The sequence below is a fragment of the Oculina patagonica genome, chromosome 6 (assembly GCF_052425735.1).
Source record: "Oculina patagonica isolate OP01 chromosome 6, crgOcupat, whole genome shotgun sequence".
In the NCBI taxonomy this organism is placed as follows: domain Eukaryota; kingdom Metazoa; phylum Cnidaria; class Anthozoa; order Scleractinia; family Oculinidae; genus Oculina; species Oculina patagonica.
Window position 1 is genome coordinate 20,953,656 of NC_135763.1, and position 11,584 is coordinate 20,965,239.

General features: G+C 41.3%; 1 protein-coding gene across 1 annotated transcript; it reads left to right on the forward strand.

Annotated features, from left to right (window-relative positions):
- Positions 1–2,026: 2,026 nt before the first annotated feature.
- Positions 2,027–7,984, forward strand: LOC144657922 (uncharacterized). Its single transcript, XM_078518263.1, has one exon. It carries the CDS (start codon positions 2,027–2,029, stop codon positions 7,982–7,984), a length of 5,958 nt encoding a protein of 1,985 aa, XP_078374389.1.
- The last annotated feature ends 3,600 nt before the right edge of the window (positions 7,985–11,584 follow it).

An 11,584-nucleotide genomic window follows, 5' to 3' on the forward strand; every position in this document is an offset into this window, starting at 1 on the left:
TTTTAGCCTGAAGTAAAGCCTAAAGCCAGAAAAATTCACATGAGACAGTGGTTGCTTAGCACATTTGTTGATATACATAATTGTAATTTTTTTTTACTGTTGGGCACTGTATTGCAAATATCTGTCACAGTTAAACACCTGATAAAGAAAGCTTCACCGCGTTGCTAAATTTTACAAAATCGACGGCGAGATTAACAATAACAACAACATCCTCTTTATTTCCTTTTCATTAAATTACAGAATTATTATATAAAAAATATATTGCTAAAGATAAGGGGTTCTGGCAACCCGAAATAACCACTAGGTAAAAACAATGCCGGGTTGTCAGTTTACAAATTCAGTAGTCAAATTTTGGCCGGACACACATACAAAATATAATATAGAATATAATATATACCTGAAAGTAAAGAAGAAATGAAGCTGAAATTACACGCGTAATCTATTACCTTAAATAAAAAATTCATAACTTCTGTATTTATTTGAATTCCATCAGATCCTAACTATGGTATTTATACAATCAGTCTTCAGCATTTTCAGCTACTTTGATTTACGTCTGCCTCGTCCCCAGGCGTCCTCGTCTTTGGTCGTGCACGGTTCGCTTGGTGTTGGGGGACTGACGTGCACGGTTCGCTTGGCGTTCTGGGCCTGATGCGGTCCTGTTCAGTTTCTTGGCAAAAATTAAGGATGAGCCGATACAGGTTTTTCAAAACGATACGATATGGATACGATATTTGCCTTTTTTCTCGATATCGATATCGATATCGATATTATGACGTCATTTCTGTCCTGACGTCATTGGTTTGTCACATGACCATACAAAGGACAGACCTGGCGTTATAAATGTTAGCCAAGAATGTTGATTTTGGTCTTTTCGGTTCACTGTTGCATCAGCAATGTGTGGACATCAAGTCAAGGCAAGAAAAATTCAAATATTGACAAGAACATCAATATTTCTTTGAGCAAAATCGCATTTTCAAACCTCACGTGCTGACCAGAAGACCGCAGGCTCAGGTCACGTGTGCAGTATCGAAAACGTATCGAAAGTGCGATATTTTTCGAAAGTATCGATACTTTTCAAAATTGTCAAAATATCGGTGTATCGAATATTTGGTATCGACTATCGAGTATCGGCCCATCCTTAGCAAAAATGTTCGGTTTCTCCTCAAAAGGCGTTTTAGCGCTTTTAACAAGTTTAACGGTCAAGAAATCAACACTGGGAGCTACGTGGAAGTTAGTACTGTCAATATGGGGATTTTGACGGCCTTTCGGATCGTTTTCGTTGCTCTATCGAGCCGATTCTTTTCAGCGTTCACTGAGGCTGGTTTCAGCAAAGCGGGGGTCCCCTTGCTTTAATCTAATGTTGGCGGGAAATCTCGCTCAAAATCAGCGATTTATCCGGAGAAATGGTATGAAATCTGAGCAGAAGATTGAACAGAGAAAATCCCACTTTGATTGCGAGAAGATCGTCAATGGCGGAGGGTAAAGAATCTCTGCCGTCGTTAGAAAATTAAATTTCTTTTTAGCTTCGAACTGAGGGTAAGTTTCGCTTCAATCGATGCCAGAGCTGGTTTGTTTCGTTTCTGAGCAGTGCTTAGCTTCCTTACATTTCGGTATACTTTTATTTGTACCTCTTGGCCGTTAAACTTCAGCTATAAAGTCTATAAGCAGCGCTCCAGAGAGAGCCGTTCAAGTGCTAACAAGTGTTTTATCAATGTTCAAGCCCGATCGCGTTATGGAAGGCCGATTAGGCGTCCCAAGAGACTTTAGAAAGCACTCGAACATTTCTGATTTATATTCTGTTCTTTTGTTTGTTGTTATGTAATTTGTGCATGTATTTTTCGTTTTCGCGCGTTGTTTGTCAGTTGTATTTGATGTTAGTTCGGATCGGTCGGCGATAAGAGTTTCAAAGAATAAAGACGTTGAATGTACCTCGAGTCATCTGTAGAGTTTTGTGTTCGATGGAATATTTGGGCCCGTACATTTTGGTAGCAGAGCGAGGTTGATATAAGTTACGGCCAAATCGAGCATGGAAAATACAGAAGAAGCGTTACTAATTCCCAAGAACTTAAATGAGGCGAAAGAATTAGTCAACAAGTTGACCATCGAGGATTTGAAGACATTTTGCTTCACGTTCGGGCTGTCTCAAGATGGAACTAAAGCAAGTCTAAAAGAACGTTTGCTCGACTACTACAAAGAGAAATTACCATTGGAAAACGGAACTCCTAAGCCTTTGCCGACGCCAAGAAAAAGATCAACACACGAGAGCGAGAAAGAAGCGCCCGTTGCGGAAATCATGACTGATGTCGAATTGAAGTTAGACGAGTCAATTTCATTTATCAGCGAACAACTTCGTAAGTCAGATCAGAGGATTGATCAAGTTGAATTTTCTGTTAACAAAATGGGTGCATATGTGGAAGAATCGCTTATAAAGTTTCGGGAGTCGTTAACGGAAGCTATCAAGGATTCTTCTGAGAAGATGATGCGGTCCTTCGATAAGCCATCTGACGACACAAGAATAGAAACGGATCAGGATCGACCTGTTCATGGCTCGAAAATTACCGCGGTCAAAAGAAGATTACACTTCCTGGAGAAAAATGCGAAATGTGTGTGCAACGAGTTGGAGAAATTAATGGATGCAGAAGCCGCACCCGCGAGAATTGAGCGTCAATTGAAGAAGTTAAATGAGTACGAATCGGACTGTATACACTCAGTGGAGGAAGTTTTAACGAGTGTTGAAGACGAGAAATTGACGGAAGAAGTTCTCAGTGAGTGGGATGACTTTCATTCGCAAATATTACGGATCTCCGAAAGGGCAGAAGATTTTATTGCGAAAAATGGAGTCAATTCACAATTTACTACACCGAGTGATTTTACTGAGCACGTTACGGGAGTCAAGCTACCGCTGTTACAACTGCCAAAGTTTTCAGGGAATGTGTTAGAATGGCCAGCGTTCCATGATGCGTTCATTGCTTCAGTTGATTCACACAGGAAATTAAGCAATGTGCAGAAGTTTACTCATCTGCGGTCATGTCTTTCTGGCAGAGCGTTCAAGTGTATTGAAGGATATTCAGTTACGAATGACAACTACTCTAAAGCCTTTCAAGACCTAAAAAATCGTTTTGGTCGGAAACGTTTACTTGCAAACGAACTCGTCAAGTCTATTTTGGTTCTGGATGTCCCTGAGAATGCTGATGGAAAATCGTTACGAGATCTGTACGACACATTGCGAAACAGGATGAGAAGTTTGGAGTCACTTGGTCTTAAGCCTGATGATAACCCTAGTCTGTCTATGGTGTTGCTGCCAATCTTCGATACCAAGTTGCCACGTGAGCTTAAGGAGAAATGGGAGTTGGAGCTCACCAAGTACGAAACTGAGGAGGAAGACAAAGAGATTAACATAAAGAAATTCTTTCAGTTTTTGGAGGGTCACGTCCTTAGTAAAGAAGCTCCTGATGACATGAAAGGTTCACTGCCAAAACACAAGCGGAGGTATGACAGAGGCAGAAGAGGCAAAGACGAAGAGAATATGTCAGCACAGTCACTGATGGGTGCATCTGAGAGTAAGAGAATGAAATGTGGGTTCTGTGGAAAAAATCACGAGTCATGGAAATGCCCAGTAGCCCTTACCAAGACAACTGATGAGAGATGGGAGATGCTAATGAAAAGGAAAGGAGCACCGACTTGCTTCAACTGCTTACAGCCTGGAAGCATCGCTCACAATGCACGAACATGTAAGGCCCCGCGATGCCCTGTTGATGGGTGTGGCAGAAAACATCATCAGTTGCTGCACAGTGCAAACCAGACGAAACCGAATGACGAGGAAACTCAAACTTTGTCTGGATTTGTTTCCACGTGCAAGCAGAATTTACTGCCAACTGCTTGTGCAAGAATGATTTATGAAGGAAAGGAATGTTCCGTGCGCATTTTACTGGACAGTGGTTCGCAAGAGACCTTTTTAAGAACAGCTGTTGCTGACAACTTGAACATGAGAAGACATGGATCTCCAACAAACATGAAGATTAAAGTCCTGGGAGGTCAAGAGCAACACAAACGAATGAATCGCGTGACGTTTAAGCTGACACCCCTCGATTCGAATGATGGTCAAATGATTTCTATTGATGCCTGGACTATAAACAATGTATGCGGTCCTCTTGCAGCTGTAGACGTTGATGTAACAAGATGTAATCATCTGCGAAATCTGAAGCTCGCTGACAATTTCCCAAGGAAAGCTGCTACTGTGGACCTCCTGGTTGGTGCTGACCAGTATTACAAATTAGTACAAGGAAGCATTAAAAGAGGACGAACAGGAACTCCAATCGCAACAAAATCCAGACTGGGCTGGCTTCTGAGTGGTCCTGTCCCAGGATCTAAGAAGAGCGAAGAGACGACAGCCATGCTAACCGTGACGAAGACGTACAATGCGCATGATCAACTTAAACGTTTCTGGGAGCTGGACGCCATCGGAATTGTAGACCAGCAGATAGGCGAAACAACGGCCGAGGAGAAGGATGCAGTTGACCAGTTCAACAATACATGTCGGTTCGATGGCGAGCGATATGAAGTTGGTCTTCCGTGGAAGAGAGATCATCCACACCTCGTTGACAATTACGAGCAAGCTTTTCAAAGACTTGTCTCCACCGAAAGAAGTTTAGTAAAGAATCCAGAGAAGACGAGAATGTATTGTGAGGCAGTGAAACAATACATTGATGATGAGCATGCCCGAGCAATAGACGAAGAAGATAACAAAGCAGACAAGATACGATACATCCCTCATCATGGAGTATTCCGAGAAGACAGAGCCACTACGAAGTGTCGTGTTGTATTTGACAGCAGTGCCAAAACTCCTGATGGAGTTTCTCTGAACTCTTGTCTTTTAAAAGGTCCAAAGCTGCAGCCAGATCTCGGACATGTTCTAATCAGATTCAGATGCCACAAGGTCGGTCTAATGGCAGACATTAAGAAAATGTTTCTTCAAATCAAGCTCAGACGTCAGGATCAGAACAGTCATAGATTTTTGTGGAGAGATTTGCAATCTGATCGAGCGCCAGACGTTTACTGTATGACCCGAGTGACATTTGGAGATACACCTTCTCCATTTCTTTCCATTGCTACAGTACAAAAGCACGCGAAAGAATACGAAGAAGAGTACCCAGTGGCAGCTAAGGAAGTGAATGAGAATATGTACGTGGACGACGTGCTTTCTGGTGCCCCGGACGATGACAGTGCACTACAATTGAAGGATGAACTTTGTGATCTCCTATCGAAAGGGGGATTTCAATTAACGAAATGGGCTTCAAATTCCCAGAAGGTTATGGAAACCACACCACTTCATGAGAGAGCGCCAACACTTGTGCCGACCACTGAGCCCGAGAAGATGTCAGATTCATTAAAAGCGCTGGGAACTTCATGGAATACACAAGATGACGTGTTGATGTTTACAAATGGTTCCAGCATGTTGACAGAAGAAGATCCTCAGACAAAGAGAAGCTTGATTAGCTTGTACTCGAGAGTCTTCGATCCAATGGGCTTGCTGACCCCATTTTTGATGATACCGAAGCTGTTGTTTCAAGAAATTTGGACTCGAGGTCTAGATTGGGATCAGTCACTAGACCCAGACATTGCTGAGTCTTGGGAGATCTGGAAACATGAATTGTCGAACGTTGATCAAATCAAAATTCCGAGGTGGTTGCTACGGAATTTGTCTTCAGTTGACAAAGTTGAACTCCATGGATTTGGCGACGCCAGCGAAAGGGCTTATGGAGCAGTGGTCTACGTTTGTGCTGAGGACGAAGATGGCAACAGAGTATTCAACTTAGTTATGGCCAAGTCCAGGGTAGCACCGGTGAAACGGGTCACTCTGCCAAGACTCGAGCTTCTAGCGGCGTTCATCACTGCAAAATTACTATGTTACGTCATACAAGCACTCCGAATCACGATAGACGCAGTGTATGCTTGGTCGGATAGTCAGATTGCACTTGCGTGGATCAAGAAGCCAAGTTCTAGTTGGAAGGTCTTCGTTGCAAACAGAGTTCAAGAGATTCAACAAAGAGTCGCACCAAGCCAGTGGAGATTTTGCCCAGGAAATCAGAATCCTGCAGACCTGGTCACAAGAGGAATTTCTGCATCTAAACTGAAAGACAGCAAGCTTTGGTGGAATGGTCCACACTGGTTACAACAACCTGGCAGTCAATGGCCTGCGTGTGAAATTAATACAGCAGTTCCAGACGAGTGTTTAATTGAATCAAGGAAAGAAACAATTAACAGAAGTGACATTGTTTGTCTGACAACGGTACAAGAAAGCACTCCTTCAATCGCATCAAGATATGAATCCTGGCAGCGCTTAGTACGAATAACTGCATGGATCCTGAAGTGGTCACGTTTACGTGGTAATCCAAAGAAAGGGAAGCTGTCCGTTGATGAAATAAAGGAGTCAGAATTCACGTGGCTACGAAACAGACAAAGAGTTGTCTTTCTCCCAGAAATTGAGGAACTGTGTAGTAAAGGGAAAGTGTCTCAGAAGAGCTGCATTGTTAAGCTAGATCCACAATTTGATGAATCCAAGAAGTTGCTTGTGGTTGGTGGACGTCTACAATTTGCACAGATTCCAGAAGAAACTAAGCATCAAATCATTATACCACATAATGATCCAGTTACAGAGAAGTTAATCCTTCACGTTCATGTCAAGGCAAGTCACGCTGGTCCAGAGACAACCTTAGCCGTGCTTCGTCAACGCTTCTGGCTCACACAGGGAAGACGAGAGGTTAAGAGAGTCTTGAGAAAGTGCCTAACGTGTAAACGTTGGAAGACTGAGCCAGTTCAACAGAAAATGGCACCCCTTCCAGCCGAAAGAGTGCAGATAGCACCACCATTCACCAACATTGGACTAGACTTCACAGGACCACTGTATCTCAAGGTCAAAGGAAACTCTGGAACAACTACGTCGAAAGCCTACATATGTATTTTCATTTGTGAAGATACCCGTGCAGTCCATTTGGAATTGCTGAACAGCATGACGACCGAGGATTTCTTGCAAGCCTTTCGCCGCATGGTTAATCGTCGAGGGATGGCAAAGGTTATTCATTCGGACAATCAGACCACTTTCCATAAAGCAGCAAAGGTTTTCAAAGCGTCGACTCAAAGAATGAAGACAACGAAGATAGACCCAAACGTTGTGGAAGAGAAACTGGCCAACGAAGGAGTACGTTGGAAGTTTATAACGGAAAGAGCCAGTCATCGTGGAGGTCATTGGGAAAGAGTTTGTCGACAACTCAAAGAACCTTTAAGAAAAGTGTTGGGGAAAGCTTTTCTCAATTACACAGAGATGATGACTGTCCTGACAGATATAGAAGCTTTAATCAACTCTCGACCTTTGACGTACATCGGTGATGACATAAGAGATGGAAGAGTTGTTACTCCGGCTTTGTTAGCCATTGGAAGAGATTTACAAAGTCCACCTGACAACCTACCCAAGAAAGCAGAAGTGTCCCTATCAGAGCGTTACCGGTACCAACAGCGACTTCAAAATCACTTTTGGTCTCGTTGGTTAAAAGAATATCTGCCAAGCCTCACAGTCCGACAAAAGTGGACAAAGGAAGAAATCCCTCTCAAGGAAAGGGATGTCGTTTTGGTCTCAGAAGATAACGTTTCCAGAGGGAAATGGAAACTCGGAAAAGTTGCCGAAACCTTTCCTGGGAAAGATGGGAAAGTTCGCACTGTCAAAGTCTTGACGGAAAAAGGAATGATCAACAGACCTGTGCAAAGACTGCATTTGTTAGAGGCACACAGAGACAGTGTCTTCAGTGAAAGGAATTCTTCAGTGACTACGCCTATTGGAAGAGAAGAGAACAATGATGATGTTCAGAACGACGTACGACCCCCAGTTGATGTTCAAAGAGATGTGAATGACCGTCCGTCATTGGTGGGGGAGGATGTTCAAGCCCGATCGCGTTATGGAAGGCCGATTAGGCGTCCCAAGAGACTTTAGAAAGCACTCGAACATTTCTGATTTATATTCTGTTCTTTTGTTTGTTGTTATGTAATTTGTGCATGTATTTTTCGTTTTCGCGCGTTGTTTGTCAGTTGTATTTGATGTTAGTTCGGATCGGTCGGCGATAAGAGTTTCAAAGAATAAAGACGTTGAATGTACCTCGAGTCATCTGTAGAGTTTTGTGTTCGATGGAATATTTGGGCCCGTACAATCAAATTAATGTTGTCCAACGTAGGAGATCTTATGAGAACATGACACATAAACAATTATAATGTGTGCTGATATTTTATTCTAGCTAGGTTAACCTCATAATTTACCTTTCTTGACAGAAAGTACAATTATTGAAATTTCAACATTTGCGTAGTTCTGTTTATTTCAGCACTTAATGTGTTAGTGACCAGAGGAGGCAGATCCTACTCAAAATTTCTTTTTACTGATTCAAGTGTTAATATCGAAATTACTCTCCGCTGATTAATTTGTGTTTCTCGTCACTGTACTGCTTGATAATGCATTGATACTGTAAGGAGAAATAAGGTTTTGGTCACTCTTTTGGAGGATTTAAGCAGGATAAGACTTTGACAAACTTGTAACAAAAAAAAAATATAGTTTTTTCTAGTTGTAGTGTCACAGGGAGTGTTTTTTAAAAGGTGTTTTTAGAGAATGTGTGGCAAAACTTTATTCCTAAGGGTAACAAAACACTGGACTATGACAGACAGCAAAACTTAAATCATTTTTGCCGGCCTTAGAGTTTATGGCTGAGATAGTGTAGGAAAATAAATTGAGATGCCAGGCAATTTTACATCAAAGGATTTGTTACTGACTCTTAAATGCATTTCATGTGAACACGGCAACTCCTGGCTAACCATATTCAATTTGATTAAAATAAATAAACCGGCAAACCTGGAGTTGCCACTTTTTCCCCAGTCTGCTAATAGCCCACTGCCTCTAGCAGTCTTGGAAAACAATTAAAACACTTTAAATTTTGAATGTATGCTTTGCCTATCCTGCTGCTTTATACCCATGACAACAGCTGTTGTAAGAGAAAAAGATACCTTTTTACATTTTTAAAAATAGTTTTAGTAGTACTGATTTTGCAAAACCATTCAGACATTTCCCTTCAATTTGCAAAAGTTATCTAGCCAGGAGGGTTTTACCTGCATGGCCTTAACCTACTGTGAATTTAAATAAGTTGTGCATGAGATAATCTGAGGATTACTGTTTGTACGACAATTTCCTTGGTGGTGCCCTTCATCTGATTATGATCTAGACATAATAGTTAGCCTTTTCCTGAAAATTAACTTTATTGATTTTCTAAAGTGATTTACTACCCTCTTCAACCCTGCATGTACAGTTCACCCCAGCTCCTTTTGTAATTAGTTTATATCAAGTCAGTGGGAGCATAACAAAGGCCTTTAGACACCAAATTTGCAAGCACAAAGTAAACATTTCTTTTCAGTGGCTAAAAAAGTAAAGAATTTTACAAATACATGTACTATTTTAAATTTGTAAAGAATTACAGGAGAGTGATAAAAAATTAAGAGGGGTTTGTTACTAGAGTTATTTAGAATAGAATGATGGTGGGCCTTGGATGTCCAAAGATACTAGCCTTGCATATTAATACATAAATATTTATGAGAAAAGTTATCTTTCCATTTTTACAAAGCAAGATTTCAAGATGATCTTAAATCATATACCGCACATGAACCATTCTAAAAACTTAATGAAAAGAGTGTCACATTCATCAGAAATGCTCTCTGCACCCCCAAATTAAAAGCCTGCATGGCATGGCATAGGGTACATTCCAAACAATTTAGTTGCATTCACAGCATAAATGGCAGACTCACTGCCACAATGCTTAACAAAAAAATGTGTATTTATCCTTAATAAATTGTGGTTTAATGGGAAAAAAAGTCACCTACTGGCAATCAATAAAAAACATTGCATTGAAAAAAATTACAGTTATGATATCAAACATTTTTAATGTAATTTTTATTTTCAATTAATAAAACAACTATCAAAGGTTGTGCTTGATTACTGATAAGCAGATAATTAACATTTTATTGAAGTAAACCAGAGATAGTAGAAATGACATCCCAAAGACAGATGAATTGTTATTTGTATCGATGGATTCATACTGTTGTTGCATTATCTTTGTCGCGTCTGGCTTAAATGAGCGTCCATGGAATAACTAAAAGGCAACTAACTCTCTAGCCTGCGAACGCAGTTCTACACAAAACAATAATGGAAAGGATAACTAATTTTCTTGTCATTTACACTCGGATTTACAAGACAACTTCGATAAACGGAAATGAGTACCTGTCTCTCTTGGAGTTCGGAAAATGTCATTAGACATTTCAACGGCTCTTTGCCGTAAAGGATAAAAAGCTTTTTTAACTTCACAGAGTGCCTCGTATGCTCCTCCTGGCTCTTCTCAAGCTGAGCTGGGACATGAAGCGTGCGAAAATGGTGGTGAAGTCCGTCGTCTTAATAAGAATATTTTTCATAAAAGATGTGTCCAAGGCGCTCTGTGCTGTAAAAATGCTAAATAGACGGCTCTTTTGCTGTTTTTAATACACATTTCAGGGTTGATGACATTTTGAAAGATCTGCCAGGCGCTCCGCGGCTCGCTCCCTAACCATCAATCCCCGCGCTCCCTGTTTTCCCGCCTTACCGCCTCAACGTCCGGCCAATCGGCGCCTGGGGACGAGGCAGGATTTACGTTACGTTTTTGACAAATTTCCTCAAAATTATGTAGGACCCCTTCATCGCTTCTGCATGTATTGCATGCCATTTATTTATTATCCCTGCCACACGGAGGTTGAGCCCGCAATACGAGCGGCGGGCAAAACTGAGTTTTCATACGTCATCGCTTCAAACATAAAGTGACACTTCACTGTCGACTAAATGATTTAAAATCTCACGGACGTAAGTTGACTGTTTTCGTGTTGTATCGTCGCCTTTCGTCACGCAATATCAACCATCAGTGCTCAACTTGAAACAAATACAGCTGCAAATACTTATGCAAAAGTAGTAGCCATTGTTTTACGAAATATTCAAAAATCCTCCAATTATTTCATACAAAATGAAAGATCCCTAAAAGACACACTCTTTAGCGCAAAGCTCTAAAACGACTATCGCACGTGGATAAGAGTCGCGCAGACCTCAAACGCCTTTGCCCATTACATTATCAGTATGCACGTGGTCTCTCGTAAAATTAAGTCCATATTCCTGTCTGATCTTCCTATGCAGTGCTCTGTACCCTAATGGCTACCCGGGGCCTTTTAACTCGTTCTGAACAGCCTTCATAAAATCATCAATTCCAAGGCTATTGCAGCTTAAAATTTCGAAGTGACGAGGCCTCCTCTCAAGGCTACGCTTAACGGATACTACCCGGGCATTGTGGAAAATTACGTCTCAAAAAATCCAAGATTTTAGATCTTTTAGAACGTTGCTTAGCTGAACATATTGGGACAATGATTCGCGGATGAAACTTCACGTTGTTCTGACTCGTGTTAGTCCTGTCGTTGCTGTTTCACGCTGCTTAAAGTGTGTTTCATTTCTGACATGGCCCGGGCCATGTCAGTTGTGAATCACACT